Source organism: Rana temporaria, chromosome 3 (assembly GCF_905171775.1).
Source record: "Rana temporaria chromosome 3, aRanTem1.1, whole genome shotgun sequence".
Lineage (NCBI taxonomy): Eukaryota > Metazoa > Chordata > Amphibia > Anura > Ranidae > Rana > Rana temporaria.
The window spans coordinates 225,249,812-225,268,278 of record NC_053491.1 but is presented as its reverse complement, the minus strand read 5'-3'; the positions used below and the strand labels follow the sequence as shown (position 1 = coordinate 225,268,278).

Here is an 18,467-nt window from a genome sequence, read left to right as displayed (position 1 = left end):
ATGACCGCTGATCACTAATTTCTTGATCCATTCTTGTAGCTGTCCCTGCCGAGAGAACACAGTGGTTACTGCTGGCGGCTAGAATAGCCGCTAGCAGCAATCGTGTGTAAAATCCAATATGCTGATTGTACCTAAATTGATCAACTTGGGTACATTCAGCCTGCCCACACATGGTTCAAATCTCAGCTGAAACAGCCGAGATTAGAACTTTCTATGGCCAACTATACTTCCTCAGAAGTTTGCAATACATGCTCTCCTCACACCAATCAAATGCACAGCACATTATCAGCACATCATGATTACATTGGCTGCCTCCCACTTAACATGTCTCAAAGAAACCAGGCAGAAAATTGTAGGCTGAACAGTGGCTACATCTAATCAGACGCAGCCGCTGTTGATGAAGTCCATCTGCACTCTATAGTGTATAGGCAGCCCTAAGAGGTAATCTTCCTTATTTTGGAGAGGTTTCCACTCTCCAGTTTCATCTCTGGGACAGGAAGTGAAGAGAAAGCACCGCAAGAAGACACAAAAATAAAGTGACGGGGAATTTAACCATTTCCTACTCTATCCAATACTAGAAATTAAGTTTTGGCTACACACAAAAACACTTAAAATCCATGCATGTGAAGCTCAAATATCTTCAATGATTCTAAAAACATTCATTGCAATGGCACAATCCTTATACATTAGGTATACACACACCGTAATTTTCTCATGGTATATATGCTGAACATAGATATAGACAGACTGGACATAAAAAGGATGAAACATCAGTTTAAAGACATAAAAAGAGCCTTTATAGTTCCCCTTTAAAAGATGACACTGCAGTGTAAAAAATCACGTGGGGCTGGGATGTGATAGGAGAACCATCACATGGTGCATTTTTTTTTTTAATGTAATCACCAACATGCTGATCATTTCACAGCGTTTATTGAACTACAGGCTTTAGGCTGGGATCACACTGGTGCGACACGACAGCCATCCTACTTTGGATCCAACTTTGCCCTGCGACTTGTAGCCAACATACGTCCGACTTTCAATGAACAGGGATCCGACTTGGATCCCCGCCAATACCAAACACTGTGTGAATCTTGAGGGGGAACTCCACGCCAAATAAGAAAAAAAACTGGCATGAGTTCCCCCTCCAAGAGCATACCAGGCCCTTTGGTCTGGTATGGATTTTAAGGGGAACCCCCTACGCAGAAAAATCCATACCAGACCCTTATCCGAGCATGCAGGCTAGCCAGGAAACGGGGTGGGGACGAGCAAGCCCCCCAAACCGTACCAAGCCGCATGCCCTCAACATGGGGGGTGGGTGCTTTGGGGCAAGGGGGCGCCCTGCGGCCCCCCCACCCCAAAGCACCTTGTCCCCATGTTGATGAGGACAAGGGCCTCTTCCCGACAACCCTGGCCGATGGTTGTCAGGGTCTGCGGGCAGGAGGCTTATCGGAATCTGGGAGCCCCCAGATCCTAGCCTCCCACCCTATGTGAATGAGTATGGGGGTACATCGTACCCCTACCTATTCACCGGGGGGCAAAAAGCAGGGCTGTGGAGTCAGTAGATAAATGTTCCGACTCCTCAGTTTTATGTACTTCCGACTCCTCTGTATTAATATGCAAATGTATTTTATACATTCCTTGAGGGAAAGAAACGCAACCTACCACAGGACTACTGGCTGGGAAGCCAACAGTCTACTGTATTGCACAGTTTAAGCAAAAGACAAACACAATGAAAACAATCAAGTGGCTGGATAGTAGCAGCAGGCATAAACATCAGGAACAGGATCTTTACCAGTTCAAAAATACAAACCACATTATTTGGTTGTTTTAGAACAAAAACAAAGCTTATGTATAATGAACCAAAAACAAAATCTGTAAAACCTAGAAATGGTTTATATTAATCTTGAAATGTAGTTATAGGCTTAGCAAATGCAAATCAATTCAATGTAGAGTTCTAAGGAAGAGAATTGCTTCTGCCAGATCCTCTTTCATAGAGGCTCTTAAGTCAGACTTTATTATTTTTAGGGCTGAAAATAATCTTTCGACACTGACTTGGGTGGGTGGCATTGCAGTAACTATTCTGGCCACATCACCAACGATCTCTGGATAAACAAGGATGGCTTCTTCAACAGTAAGTTTTGATGAGCGATCATACTTTTCAACTTCTTTTAGTGCTTTATAAAACTCCTGTTGGAATTTTTTTTATTTGGACACTTACTGGTTCTCTAACATGCGTTCCCTGTAAAAGCAGAACACAACACTATGGAAAGTATAAGTATTGCAGCTCCTAATTGTGCGTTGCGTGCCATATAGTGAAGCACATGAAAAGCATGCTTCTTCACGGTCACTTAACGTGTTCATTTTGCGGTTACGTGAGGCACTGCATGCATTGGTCTTTATTCTTACAGTAGAGAAGTCATTAATTATAACTTTTTGTGAATTGGGACATTTAAACTTGCTTTTTTTTTTTTTTTATTCCAATCTAAATTTAGTAGGAGTCGGTGCATTGTTTGCCGACTCCGACTCCAGGTACCCAAAATTTCCCCCGACTCCTCAGCCCTGGCAAAAAGTGTCAAGTGTAAAAAAAAAAACAAAAAAAAAAAACAAACACACGCACACACACACACTAGGTTTTTAAAGTCATTTATTAGGCAGCTCCGGGAGTCTTCTACTGACTTCGGGGGTCTCTTTGGCCCCTTTTTCCACTCTCCAGTGCCTTCTTCCGGGCTCATCCGCTTTCTTCTGCCAGCTCTTTTGCTAGCGGTGGCCCGGTCTTCTCCGTCATCTTCCTCCCTCTTTTCTTCTGATGTTGACATGACGCTCTCTCCCGCTGTAATGCCGTGTGCCTGTAACGACTTATATAGGCATGGGCGTGGTCACCGGGTGGCCACACCCCTTATAACATCAGTCCCATCGTGCCCCGGGACTGACGTCACAAGGGGCGGGGTCACTGGGTGACATCACCCAGTGACCACGCCCCATGCCTATATAAGTCGTTGCGCACCGCGCACACGGCATTACAGTGGGAGAGGGTGTCGAGTCAACATCAGAAGAAGGGAAGAAGACGACCGAGAACACCGGGCCACCGCTAGAAAAAGAGCCCGGCAGAAGGCAACAGAGATCGCGAGAAGAGGCCGGAGAGAGCGGATAAGTCAGAAAAGAAGACCCCCAAAGTCCCATGCATATATAAGTCGTTGCACACAGCATTACAGCGGGAGAGAGCGTTGAGTCAACATCGGAAGAAGAGAAGAGGGAGAAAGACGACGGAGAAGACCGGACCACCGCTAGAAAAAGAGCCCGGCAGAAAGTAGAAGGCACCAGAGAACGGGAGAAGAGGCCGGAGAATTCAGAAATGAAGACCCCCGAAGTTGCCTAATAAATGACTTTAAAAACCTAGTGTGTTTTTTTCACTTGTTCCCACCCCCTTTCCTGGCCAGGCTGCGAGCTCATATAAGGGTCTGGTATGGATTTTGGGGGACCCCTACGCTGTTTTTTCGGCATAGGGGTTCCCCTTAAAATCTATACCAGATTGAAGAGCTTGGTATGCTCTTGAAGGGGGAACCCATGGCTTTTTTTATTAAAAAATTTGCGTGGCGTTCCCCCTCAAGATCAGCAGAGCACAAGTCGCATTCCAAAGTCGGAGAATGCAAGACAGCGTTCCGACTTTGATCCAACTTCAATGATATTCAATGGGCTGAAGTAGGATCAAAGTCGGACAAAAGTAGTGCAGGGAGCATTTTCAAAGTGGGACCGACATGTGTCGGACCAGTTAAGATGGCTCCCATAGGCAAACGTTGATTTTCACACGTCATGCGACATGAGCTCCCAATGTCGGAGCGTTTGTCGCACCAGTGTGAACCCGGCCTTAAAGATGGACATTCTTCAGCGAAACTGGAGTGTGCAAAATATGATGCAGCTCTGTTTAATCAGCTTCCAGGTTTTTATTCCCCCCTAGCTTAATTAAACAAGCTGAAGTTAGACACCGATTGGCAACCATGCACAGCTGCACCAGACTTTGTACTCTCCAGTTTTAGTAAATCAACCCCAGTTGGCCTTTCGCAGTGCTAGTGGGTAGTAATCTCAGTGGGGTGGATTTACTAAAGGCAAATTGACTGTGCACTTTCCAAGTGCAGTTGCACTAATTGTCCACAGAGCTTAGTGAATGTAGTAAAAGCCCTGCTGGTTTCCATCAGTCAAATCAGATGCAAACAAAAATGCCGTTTTATTTTCTTGCACCCCATTGGGTATTTTTTTTACAAAGCAATGCTTCACCACATTTACTATGCTCTGGCAAAATTGAATGCAGCTGCACTTTCAAAGTGCAGCCCATTTGCCTTTACTAAATCCAAAAGCCTTTACTAAATCCACCCAGTGTATATTTAATCAAAAAGGAAAGAAAAACAAACTTAACATACAAGTAAAACCTGTAACTGATTGTCAGAGTATTGCTTTTAAAACCATTATAAAAAAGGCAACGTGTATATTTTTTCACTCAAATTCATAGATAGAAAAATTTTAAATTCATTACATTTGATGGATATTTTGCCGCTGGAAACATTAAGATTTGATCACCGGCAATATTGTATGTGGTTCACAAATTAGAAATGAGAACATTATTGAAGCATGTGCTAGGGGTGTGGGGTATGGAAAAGATTGGGAACCACTGTAATACAGCAAGATGTGTAAAGTAAAAAAACAAAAACACACACATTGCTAAATGTCCTACATTCACACACCACTTTAGGAAAACAACTAAAATACATGCTATAAAGCACTGCCACTAACAAATTGTATAACAAAATGCTTACCCAAACTATCTACAGTTTCATCATCTTTCTTCTTCTCTCCAGACTAGAGGAAATAACAATGGTAATCATAATTAGCTGCTGTAGTTATTTACAAGATAGCCAGATATAAATTCATGTGTTTGCTAAACCTGAAAACATTAAAATGTACATTTAAAACGACTGTCTCTATTTAAAATAAAACGATCAACTCCCTGCATAGAAGCAATAAATAAATACTTACTTGTCCCGATGATCTCCACTTCATTTACTCAAACTATTTTCAGTATTCTGTAAACTTGCTGTTTGTGATAACTTCCTTCGGCCCTATTGTCCTGAAGTGACACTGTCTGAGTGCAACCAACATCTAGCCCTGCTGTAAGTGTTTGATAACGAACATTCTTCAGCACAGCTTGGATCTTCAAAAAAGAGTTTGGACAGCAGTATTCCAAATACCCACTTGCTTTTGCTGTACTCCCAGCACCCATTTTAATAACCACTGTTCCTTGGAAAACAAATTCCACATACACTGCAATGCATTTCACCAAGACATGTTCCTATAAAGATGCTTGGTTCTGCACTCTGTTTAACTGCCAAACACAAGTGCACACCCAAGACATGTTGCTTGTGGTGTTCAATAAAACCTCAAATAAATCAGAAAGCGACTACACTAAAAAATCTGTTCAAGCTGCATGAAACCAGGTGGTTTCAGAAGGACTATGTTCACCAATCCTCATCCACTTCAGCAGTACCATTCATTACAATTGACACCATTTGTGGTCATTTTTGTTTTTATGTCCTAAGAAAGGAAAAAAAAAATCCATTGCATCAAAAATTCATTTTAGGACTATGTACCTCCTAAACTTAAAAAAAAAAAAAAAAAGACGATCACGTGCAGCGTTTCAACTTTTTTTTTAGCTCATGTATCTATACAGTGTTTGACGGTGTGGAGGTTATTTATTAAAACTGGAGAGTGCAAAATCTGGTGCATTTCTGCATAGAAACCAATCAGCTTCCAGGTTTTATTGCCAAGGCTTAATTGAACAAACTGAAGTTAGAAGCCAATTGGCTACCATGCGCAGCTGCACCAGATTCTGAGTGCAAGTGTTTTAGTAAATCTATCCCAGTGTGTCTCTTAAAGGCAAACAGCTAAAACACACATGTGAGAGCCTTACATGTCATAGGATTTGTAATTCTGTCCATCCACATCTGCCAAACAGCACAGCCAGGAGGGCTACACCACGTCAGGTGTTAAGATGAAGAAATACAGTGTTGTCACTTTTTTGTTTAGTCAGCCTGCTGACTAGACAAGAAAGAAGCATACACAAGCACCAAGTCAGCAACTCTGCATGTAGGAGTCCAATTACCTACTGATTCTGCCCCTCTCTCTTTCAGCTCAAATGATGATGTGTGGTGACAAACAGGGGATGAAGAAAGATTTAGGAATGTATGCTAGTATTATGTTAAAATACATGTAAACAGGAAATCTCTAGCGAATATGGCGATTTCCCTGTACAAAGGTATCTCTCCTGAGGTTGTCCTAAGAAATGCCACAAAATGTTGGATATATGGCTTGATTCCTCTAATACTTGACTACTATAGGGGTTACCAACTTTTTTCTAGCTTTTCTGATGGCTTAGGACACCTTAGTTCTACACTTTGATTATGTCTGTCATGTATGGTGCTTGGCTCCCTCCTAGATTTCAAGAGACATTAATTTTTCCTGCGAGTGTCCTTATTTGCTCCTGAGCAGGTCTGGACAACCTGCGTGGCCACTGTTTGAATCTACTGTTGTAGTTTTAAATTGGGTTTACACCTTTGCATGATATGAGCAGGGTAAGCCAAAGAGGTTTGTGTTGCAACACTCTTCGCTAAACTTAATAAAGAAATGTAAAAAAAAAAAAACACTGTTGGAATATACAAGACACAAGAAGATAGGGATTCACCTATAACTAAATAATTTGGACGGACTGGCCTTATAACGCTACAAACAAAAATAGACCATGTTCTTACCAAATACCTTGAGTACATGTACAGGAAGTAAGCTTTCTGACTCTTGCACCCTCGAAGGAAATAAGCAGCTCTATCATACTCTTTTAAGTCAAAATAAGACTTGGCCAATGTATAAGCATCCAGATCCTGGGCATCTTCCTGGCAAAGATAAAACATTTGTTATTTGGACTGCGGAGTACATCAAATTTAGCATGCAGGAAAAAAAAAAAAAAGGAGTCATTTTCTATAGGAATAAGACCCCTTGTTTTATTGTCCCAGTTATTTTGCATATAATATGTAATGAAACACATTAAATGTCGATTACATCTAGAATACAAGAGATTAATGGAAGGCCAACCTGCACACTTAAGCTGGCCATAGACGGTTCAAACCGGTGGAGACTCACCACATATGGGCAGGCTGAACATACCAAAGTTGATCAACCTGAGTACAACCAGCTTGTTGGATTTTTCATGCGATTATTGCCAGCAGCTATAAATCACAGAGTATTCTCCTGGCTGGGACTCCCCCCTCCGCCAGGAGAACACAATGGCTCTGTGGGAGGTATTTCCCCATCACACGGAGTGTGTTGATTGGGAAATCAAGCAATTTTCTTCTAATAATGTATGGGTGGATTTAGGTTAGAAGAGCATGGAGAAAAATAAACAACAAAATTCTCAGTTTAACCAAAAAGCGGTGATCTGTAAAGCCTAGGCTGTAGAAATACAAAATGTTTAAAGCTAAACTCCTGACACAAAAAGTAGGATTTAAATATATTCCTCAATCCTTGCAATGGATATAAATCTACTTTTCTGGTGCCTTCGTAGCAGCATACGCATGGCATATGCTGCTATGGATAGGCACCAGGAAAGAAAAATTATGGAAAAGGGAAGTATTCAATTTTCCTGCTGCCTTCACAGCAGCATATGCCACGGATAGGCACCAGGAAAAGGAAATTACGAAAAAGCAAGTATTAAAATTTTTCATTTTGTGTGCACCAAATATCTTCACAAACTCAGTTGTTACTTTTAAAAAGTAGTGGGGACATCACCACTGTGCTGCACATATGTAGTGCGAACAGCAGAGCTGTGGGAGGGACTTTGCAATAGGGGTGCACCGAATGGAAATTTTGGTGCAGAAACAAAAAATAAAAGAATGCACTAGGTTGAAAACCGAAACAGATACCGAAAATGACAGTTTTTACATGTATTATATTAAACTTTTTAATTAATATCATCAATTTAAATTAATATGAATTTATTGCTGCCCATTTTTAGCACCTCTAACCATCACTTTTATCATTAGAGAGTGTACCACTCTAAGCCCCCAACCACCAATGAATCGTTTCCACCATGTTACACTAACAGGTGCTGGCTCTGCACTAATCCATGGAGCAAAGAAACCATCCTGGACTGCCGCACTCTGTGAAGTCGAGTTTTTTTGCAAAAATGACAAAAAAAATTAATCCAAACAATGCAAAATCATCCAAAACTTGTGCAAGCGTAGCCGAAGCCAAAAGTGGACATACATGGACAAAAACTAGCTAACGCGTTTGACATCATGATTAGATGCTTACTCATAGAGTAAGCATCTAGAGAGGTTAGATGCTTACTATGAGTAAGCATCTAACCATGATGTGAAACGCGTTAGCTAGTTTTTGTCCCTGTATGTCCACTTTTGGCTTCGGCTACGCTTACACAAGTTTTGGATGATTGTGCATTGCATTGTTTGGATTTTATTTTTTGTCATTTTTGCAATAAACTCGCCTTCACATAGTGTGGCAGTCCAGGATGGTTTATTTGCATCACTTGTATCACATCTGCAGTCTCTTAAACACATTGCCAATAGTATTAGCAACATTTCCATTCGGTGCACCTCTAGCAGGCATGATACAGGAGATGGTTAGAGACTGCAGACATAGTACAGATGTCAGACTGCAGACATGGTACAGGAGATCACTGCAGCCTCTCCAGTGCCCGTCATATGCAGCCTCACCAGTGCCCGTCATATGCAGCCTCACCAGTGCCCGTCATATGCAGCCTCACCAGTGCCCGTCATATGCAGCCTCACCAGTGCCTGGATAAGAGCGGCAATCTCAGTGTGAGCTGGGATTTGAATTGCCTGGGCCACAGTAACAATGTCCCGCCTCCTGTGATCAAGTCACACTAATTCAATGTCTCGGCATTGGATCAGTGTGCTGCCTATCACAGGAGACAGGGCATTCTTACTACGGCCCAAGCGATTCAGCTCTGTGAGACACGGAGATCGCAGCGAGGAGAGAAGGAGGAGGGAGTGGAGGACCGGGCACGCCAGGTTGACACTCCTGTAATGGGCGACACCCGGGGCAGACCTCGCCTCCTTTCGGTATCGGATGTTTTTCCCTTTCGGCCGGATGAAAAAGACACAGTTTTCGTCCGATAATTTTCAGCAGCCAAAATTTCGGTGCACCTCTACTATGCAGGATTCACCCACTATAGGCTGCCTGTAAAAACTACTGGAGGGGTGAATATAAGACCAGTCATTCTGAACAAGGCGAGGGATCAACAGAGGGATCATTATAGGAAGCTCCTACACAGAGATAAAGTTTCACACTGGATTACAGCACCGATCTGAAGTAAATACACAAAGCACACCATGATGCAAGCAATAATACATGTCTCATATTTGCACAACCCAGAAATCAGCTTTAAAAAAGAGAAAGTATATAAAAGTTAAGTACCCTGAATGTAAACAGTACATACATGGGTTGGTTATTAGTCAATTTGTATCCTACTTTGCACACCTTCCCCAATCCGCTTTCTTAAAAGTAAGTGGGCAGGAAAAGTACTAAGCGTTTTCTGCTTCCAATGTACCACAAAGGACCTTTCTTAGCAAAAATAAGTAGGTACATTATCAGATGAAGAAGTGTACATACTCAAAACATACCTCAGTAAGTGCAGGCGTCGGTGGTAGCTCATTTAAAGGAATGGATTCCAATGAGAATGCAAGTTCGGACGCCCTGCAAAAGCCAAAAAAAAAACCTGTAAGCGATACTTTTGTTTTTTGCTGAAAAAAAACATTTTTAAACAAATCATATGATATCGTCATTTTAAATTCCTCTGCAGGTTAGCCTGGTCTGATGTTTTGGATTAAATAACAGCACTATGGAAAAGCTGCAACCAAGTACAAATGAAGTTACCTTTAATGTACTTGATTAAGTTTTTTTTTTTAAGCACCTGCCTTCCTGCCCAGGACAATTTTCAGCACTGTCACACTTTGAATGACAACTGCGCAGTCATGCAACACTGTACCCTAATTACATTTTTCATAATTTTTTTTTCACACAAATAGAAATTGATTCTGGTGGTATTTAATCACCACTGGGTTTTTTTTTTTTTGCCAAACAAACCTTTATTTCTGTTCTAAAACTTTACAAACAAGTTATTTTTCTTCACTGATGTGTGGTGATGAAGCAGCACTGTCGCAGAATAGTTGGATATCCGCGTTCCTTTCCTCACACTGACAGCTCTAAAGGAAAAGAAATGCTGCCTTTGTTTACATGGGATTAGCTGTGATTGGATACAGCCGATTACATGTTAAAGAGCCACTGTGACTGACCCTTTACCTCGATCTGTGATCATCCAAGATCACAGAGCATTGGGGGGGCGGGGTTTAGGATGCCCTATCCGAACTGGACAACCAGGCTGTGGATGTCTTTCAGCTATAGTGTGGTTGGCAAGAGGGAGGCAGATGCGAACAGCTGACAAAAACCCAGGCGCCAGGGTGCAATTTTTCTAGCCCTGCCTTACGCCATTCAAAATTAATGAACACATTTTTTATATAGAAATGTCAAAGGAAAAATCCTTAAGCCACACATAACGACGCAGACCCATGTGCATGGAGTGAGAGCCAGGCCACGCTCCCAACATGATGATTAAGCTCTAGGAGCGGAGCGAAAACATGTTGGGGGGGTGAGGCCTGGCTGAGGCTGCCATTCATCTGACTCCATGCACATGTCTGCTTCATGATGTGCGGCTTATGGACCTTTTCCTTTGACATTGCTGCAGCCTGGAGCCAAGACAAGCTCCCTGTCCTTGCCTGCACTTACAGCTGTCTAGTTGGACTTCATCTCTACCTGAGAGGCACCTACATTTTGCCTTTTTTATATACTTTAATGCCACTACAGTTTTCTGCATTATTTCCTCAATATAAAACATAAATATCAGCAAGATGCATATTTAGTAAGGCCTTGTATAGCAATCAACAATCACTAATCAACATTCAGATTTAATTGATCTTGCCCCATCCAAATGTTGTGATGCAATAAGATCTAGCACATCAACATTGCCCTGTACACTGTCTGACAGACATAAGCTGGCCATATATTAATCTAAATTTCGATGTATGGCTTTTCCTGTTTGACAGAAGTCAATCGGGAATGCTAGGAAAATCTGCCGATCAGTGGCTGCAGCCACTAATCAGTGTCTTCTGACAGCAGAGAGTCCTGCTGTCAGAGTACAATGTCCCAGCTGGAAGATTCCTCCATCCATCTCACTTCTGTGGAAGGGGGAATTCCCCCTTCCACACATCAACCCATGGGCTTATCGGGAAAAAATAAATAAAATCTATAGCAACCTTTAGCAAAGCAGCCCTACTGGTCATGGTCACCCAAGCAGAGAATTCTATATAAACAGTGAACAGCAATGTCCTAATTCGAAGCACTCATTCACGTGGCCAAATCAACTATGGAGCTGCAAGTATCTTGCAAAAAAACTGCAGCCTGAAGCCCAAGTGAATGCAGACCACCACAGCCAGGAGCAATGATAGGCTGATCGGTGGTCACAGCTGTCTGGAAGTAATCACACAAAGGAGCAATTTCTTGTGATTAGTGACAGATGATCACCCCTAAAAGCACGCTATTCGCATCCAGGGGCGATCATCTGTCCTGCACACACCTGGCCTCAGTTTGCTGCAAAATACTTATTCACAAAGCCAAATTGGTTGAGGTGTGGACCCAGCATTTACTTAAAGAGGGGGTTCACCCTATAAACATTTTTTTTTCTAGCATTAAATTAAGCATAGTATGCCTTTATTTATTTATTTTGCCCCGTACTCACTGTGCAATCCTATAGTGAAGATTCCGACTCCCCGCGGGGAATGGGCGTTCCTATCCAGAGGGAAGATGATTGACGGCCGGCTATGGCGCGTCACGCTTCTCCGGAAATAGCCGAAATAGGACTTGGCTCTTTACGGCGCCGGCGCATAGTCTGTGCGCAGGCGCCATATAGCGCCATGAAGAGCCGAGACCTACTCCGGCTATCTTCGGGGAGCGTGACGTGCCATAGCCGGCCGTCAATCATCTTCCCTCTGGATAGGAACGCCCATTCCCCGCGGGGAGTCTGAATTAGAGGTCGACCGATATGGGTTTTTCTCTGGCCGATGCCGATATTTAGAAATCGGGGCAGCCGATGGCCGATATATGAGGCCGATTTTTGCGGCCGATATTTTGGGCCGATTTTTGGATTGGGATGCATTGTGGAGGAGGATGGATGGTGCTGGGCGTGGGTGGGAGATGCGTTGTGGAGGGGGAAAGATGGTGCTGGCTGTGCCTGGGGGATGCATTGTGGAGGGGGGTGGATGAATGGTGCTGGGCGTGGGTGGGGGATGCGTTGTGGAGGGGGATGGATGGTGCTGGGCGTGGGTGGGAGATGCGTTGTGGCGGGGAAAGATGGTGCTGGCTGTGCGTGGGGGATGCATTGTGGAGGGGGATGGATGAATGGTGCTGGGTGTGGGTGGGGGATGTGTTGTGGAGGGGGATAGATGGATGGTGCTGGCGGTGGATGTGTTGTGAAGGGGGATGGATGGATGCAGCTGGCCGTGGGTGGGGGATGCATTGTGAAGGGGGATGGATGGATGCAGCTGGCCGTGGGTGGGGGATGTATTGTGAAGGGGGATGGATGAAGCTGGCCGTGGGTGGGGGATGCATTGTGAAGGGGGATGGATGGATGCAGCTGGCCTTGGGTGGGGGATGCATTGTGAAGGGGGATGGATGGATGCAGCTGGCCGTGGGATGCATTGTGAATGGGGATGGATGGATGGAGCTGGCCGTGGGTGGGGGATGCATTGTGAAGGGGGATGGATGGATGCAGCTGGCCGTGGGTGGGGGATGTATTGTGAAGGGGGATGGATGGATGCAGTTGGCCGTGGGTGGGGGATGCATTGTGAAGGGGGATGGATGGATGGATGGAGCTGGCCGTGGGTGGGGGATGTATTGTGAAGGGGGATGGATGGATGCAGCTGGCCGTGGGTGGGGGATGTATTGTGAAGGGGGATGGATGGATGAAGCTGGCCGTGGGTGGGGGATGCATTGTGAAGGGGGATGGATGGATGCAGCTGGCCGTGGGTGGGGGATGCATTGTGAAGGGGGATGGATGGATGCAGCTGGCCGTGGGTGGGGGATGCATTGTGAAGGGGGATGGATGGATGGAGCTGGCCGTGGGTGGGGGATGCATTGTGAAGGGCGATGGATGGATGCAGCTGGCCGTGGGATGCATTGTGAAGGGGGATGGATGGATGCAGCTGGCCGTGGGATGCATTGTGAAGGGGGATGGATGGATGGATGGAGCTGGCCGTGGGTGGGGGATGTATTGTGAAGGGGGATGGATGGAGCTGGCCGTGGGTGGGGGATGCATTGTGAAGGGGGATGGATGGATGCAGCTGGCCGTGGGTGGGGGATGCATTGTGAAGGGGGATGGATGCAGCTGGCCGTGGGTGGGGGATGCTTTGTAGAGGGGGGTGGATGGATGCAGCTGGCCGTGGGTGGGGATGGATATATATAAAATGAGTGTGTATACAGGAGAGGGGTGTGCTCTAACATGTACACACTGTTCCCTCCAGCACTGTCCATTGGATGACACCTGTGAGCTCCCACGTGAGTTGGAGTACTATGTACAATCACTAGAGAGCCGAGGCACCTATCAGAGATGATAGGAATACTGTACATTACCCCAGTCTCCAGCAGCACGAGAAATGAATCCTTCAGCCACGCTGCTGGTAGCCTGCGCGCCGGCCCCGCCCCCCCTTACCTCGGCGGGCTGTAGCAGAAAGCAAACTTGTCACAAGCCTAAGCAGCTGCAGTAGTTGTCTGCGCGAAGAGATCACAAAAGCTTCCTGCATGCTGGGACGGTGGCGTGATTACTGAACATGGGCTCTAGGCTACGGCTGGAGCCGTAGCCTAGAGCCCATGTTCAGTAATCCCGCCACCGTCCCAGCATGCAGGAAGCTTTTGTGATCTCTTTGCGCAGACAACTTGTACTGCAGCTGCTCGGGCTTGTGACAAGTTTGCTTTCTGCTACAGCCCGCCGAGGTAAGGGGGGGCGGGGCCGGCGCGCAGGCTACCAGCAGCGTGGCTGAAGGATTCATTTCTCGTGCTGCTGTAGGTGGAGCGGGGTTTTAGCGCGGCAGCCGAAAATCGGCCGATTTTTTTACAATAATCGGCCGATGCCGATTTCTTAAAAACGGCCAAATATCGGCCGATATATCGGCCGACCGATATATCGGTCGACCTCTAGTCTGAATCTTCACTATAGGATTAAACAGTGAGTACGGGGCAAAAAAATAAAATAAAGGCATACTGTAGCTCGCGCTACTATGCTTAATTTAATGCTAGAATGTTGTTATTGAGGGTGAACCACCGCTTTAAGCTCTTCAGGACTGCCCCCTACACTTATACTGCAGCAGGGCAGTCCTGCTGCGCCAAATCATGTACATGTATGTTATTTAGTATTTCCGGGTAGGAGGCGAATGCCCACCACCCCGGTTGTGCTGTCATTCACTACAGCACAAGCCGATCAGCAGGTCCCGGGAAATGTTTTATGGCCAGAACCCACTAATCAGCTGAGCAAATGACAGAAGAAAGCCCTATGTAGGTAAATCGGGGGTCCCCAACATGTGTTAGTGGTGTTGCCTCTGCAACCGGGCCCTGAAGGCTGCTGTCAGTGGTGCGGCGGGCGAGAAGAGAGATAACTCACTGCCCACCCTAATGCTCTGTCCTATCAGCAGGTCTGCGAAGGCTGCCCTTGACAGAGCTACAGCCACAGGCAGAGATTACATTATCTCTCACCGCCCGCCCTCGCTCACTCTGGGATAGGACCAGCGCATGTGCAAGTTTACTTGCTTGGACGCCGCTGGGGAGAGGCTGCCAGAAGCAGTGTAACCAGAAGTCTTTCACTGCTCAGAGGAAAAAAATAAAAGTACACACACACACATTACAAGTTACCTTTACATTTTAATTAAGGTAACAAGCTGCTACTGGTATTTTTTGGTGGCTAGTGACATTCTACATCTGGTGGCAGTATAGTGGGAAGCCACATCTGGTGACATGTGATGGTAGGTAATGACAAGCTGCATCTGGGTGGCAGGTGACAAGCTGCATCCGGGTGGCAGGCTACACTGGCAAGTGATACTCTGGCAGCAGACAGAGACACACTGCATCTGGGTGGTAGCAGACGGAGACACGCTGCATCTGGGTGGCAGCAGACAGTGGCAAGTGACACGCTCAGGGCTCCCAATGATTCTGCATTATAGTGAGTTGAGCTATTTATGTAATAATAGAAATAATGCGCTTTAATCATCCGGACACCATATCAACCATGGCGTGACCATTGCTACAGTGGCAAGTGATACGCTGGCAGGCGACGAAGACACGCTGCATCCGGGTGGCAGGCTACACTGGCAAGTGATACTCTGGCAAGCGACGGAGACACGCTGCATCCGGGTGGCAGCCGACAGAGTCACGCTGCATCCGGGTGGCAGCCGACAAGCTGCATCCGGGTGGCAGGCTACACTGGCAAGTGATACTCTGGCAGGTGACAGAGACACACTTCATCTGGGTGGCAGCAGACGGAGACACGCTGCATCTGGGTGGCAGCAGACGGTGGCAAGTGACACGCTCAGGGTTCCCACTGATTCTGCATTATGGTGAGTTGAGCTATTTATGTAATAATAGAAATAATGCGCTTTAATCATCCTGACACCATATCAACCATGGCGTGATGATGATTGAAGCGCCAACACCAGCCACCACCCCAACAAATCACCCGTGGCACGGGTTAGTTTGGGTGCAGCCTTCCATGACCACGCAATTACCAGTTAAAGTAGCGCATCGCTAAATACCAAAAAGCGTGAGCATAAAGGGGGTAAAACCTTTCGCAGTTCAGGTGGTTAAAGAACGCCATCCTCCCAATAAAAGTCTCTACATTTCGGATCAGCGGATCCAGCATTGTCCTGTTCTCTCTCACAACGCTCTCCTACCACATCTCCCATCCCACGCCACCATCTTCCTTCTTACACCATAGGGAGCTGACTGTCTGGCCCAATCTCACCCATGTGCACATAGAGACCTGGCACTGCCTCTGTTTACATGAATGGAGGGGGGAGTAATGCCTCCTCCTGGGATATGTGATGCTGGCATTCCAGGAGGCTGCAGGAAGAAAATAAACTAAGAAAAAAAAGTAAATAAAATAAAAACAAGTTTTTTTACATTTATTTTAAAAAGTGGAGCCAGGGGGTGTTGAATGCTGCAAAGTGTTGTGTGTAAGTGCAGTGTGCTTTTCCAGGCACTCCTCCATAGAGCTGACACACATAATATCACACTCTCACCATTTCACGCTGTGTAGGAGGCCCCGCTCCCGGCACAACCAGCTCACGCTCAGCAGCTGCTTCTTAATTTCCCGGAGATCGGAGAACAGAGCACTCGTCGCCGCCATGTTTCCTAACCAGCGTCACCGATTGTGGCTTGACATCTTCCAATCAGGAGCCAGCTTACTGCTTCCGCAGTACCAATGTGCATGCCACAGTCTCGATGCAGAACCGCCCTAGGAGAGCTCTGATAGGTTGAGATGCCCCGGAGGGCGCCGTCACGTGACTGAGCGCGAATTATAACTGGGCGCTGCGGTTGGCCGAGTAACTTGTGTGGAGTGTAGTGTGGAAGTAATCACAGGTCCATGTTCTGTGTTGCGCTTCGGGTCGGAGGTTTGGCATGGAACCAAGCAGCTAGTATAAGGACACGGAAGTTATTTCCCGCCTTCATGGTTTCTCATGACTTGTTTCCTTCCTTTACCTCAGATATATTGGGGCTGTACTGTGTTATCGCTTCATGGTTTTGTCTTCTTTCCTAGTGCATTTCCTCCATAGTGTTTTGGCAGATAGGAATGTGTGTGGACTTTAAAAAGGGGGACAAGAAATAATGGCATGCACATTTTTCACAAGGTTAACCACTTAAGCCCCGAACCTTTAGGCAGCTAAATGCCCAGGCCAGGTTTTGCGATTCGGCACTTGCGTCGCTTTAACAGACAATTGCGCGGTCGTGAGACGTGGCTCCCAAATAAAATTTATGTAATTTTTTTCCCACAAATAGAGCTTTCTTTTGGTGGTATTTGATCACCTCTGCGGTTTTTATTTTTTGCGCTATAAACAAAAATAGAGCGACAATTTTGAAAAAAATGCAATATTTTTTACTGTTTGCTATAATAAATATCCCCTAAAAACATATATATAAAAAAAAAAATTCCCTCAGTTTAGGCCGATACGTATTCTTCTACCTATTTTTGGTAAAAAAAATCGCAATAATCGTTTATCGATTGGTTTGCGCAACATTTATAGCGTTTACAAAATAGGGGATAGTTTTATTGTATTTTTATTATTTATTTTTTTTACTACTAATGGCGGCGATCAGCGATTTTTTTTTTTCGTGACTGCGACATTATGGCGGACACTTCGGACAATTTTGACACATTTTTGCGACCATTGTCATTTTCACAGCAAAAAATGCATTTAAATTGCATTGTTTATTGTGAAAATGACAATTGCAGTTTGGGAGTTAACCACAGGGGGCGCTGAAGGAGTTCAGCTTCACCAAGTGTGTGTTTACAACTGTAGGGGGGTGTGGCTGTAGGTCTGACGTCATCGATCGTGTCTCCCTATAAAAGGGATGACACGATCGATGCAGCGCCATAGTGAAGCACGGGGAAGCAGTGTTTACATACGGCTCTCCCCGTTCTTCAGCTCTGGGGAGCGATCGCGAGGGGGCGGCTATTCGTTATGCGAATAGCCACGCCCTCATCCCGGATCGCTCCCTGAGGCTTACCAACCGCCGCATGTACCGGGGGGGGGGGGTCCCGATCGGACCCCCGACCCGCAGCAAGGCAGCGATGTGCGGGCACGTCGTTCTGCCTGCCCGTGCCATTTTGTCGATGTATAATTACATGCGGCGGTCGTTAAGCGGTTAAAAACCCTTATGCCGCATACACACGGTCGGAATTTCCGATGGAAAAGGTCAGATGGGAGATGTTCCGACCGTGTGTATGCCCCATCTGACTTTTTCAGTCGGAAATTCTGACGGACTTGGAGAACATGTTCTCTATTTTTCTGCCGAAAAAAATCCTATCGGAAAATCCGTTCGTCTGTATGAATTTCCGACGGGAAAAAAAATACGCATGCTTGGAAACAATTTGACGCATGCTGGAAAGCATTGAACTTCATGTTTTCTCGGCTCGTCGTAATGTACGTCACCTCGTTCTTGACGGTTGGAATTTGGTGTGACCGTGTGTATGCAAGACGGCTTGAGCGGAATTTTGTCGGGAAAAAACCTCTGAGTTTATTCCGATGGGAAAACCGGTTGTGTGTACAGGGCATAAGAGCTCATTCACAGCA

General features: G+C 45.6%; 1 protein-coding gene across 1 annotated transcript in view; it reads right to left on the bottom strand.

Annotated features, from left to right (window-relative positions):
- The window catches only part of CDC23 (cell division cycle 23), a 36,603-nt gene extending 19,987 nt beyond the window's left edge, over positions 1-16,616 (bottom strand). The window contains exons 1-4 of the mRNA XM_040344363.1: positions 16,416-16,616; positions 9,702-9,774; positions 6,798-6,935; positions 4,809-4,851 (exon numbers count right to left, since the gene is read on the bottom strand). Coding sequence (XP_040200297.1) covers positions 4,809-4,851; positions 6,798-6,935; positions 9,702-9,774; positions 16,416-16,522 — 361 coding nt within the window. The 5' untranslated portion in view covers positions 16,523-16,616. The remainder of the gene's footprint in view (positions 1-4,808; positions 4,852-6,797; positions 6,936-9,701; positions 9,775-16,415) is intronic.
- Positions 16,617-18,467: the final 1,851 nt, after the last annotated feature.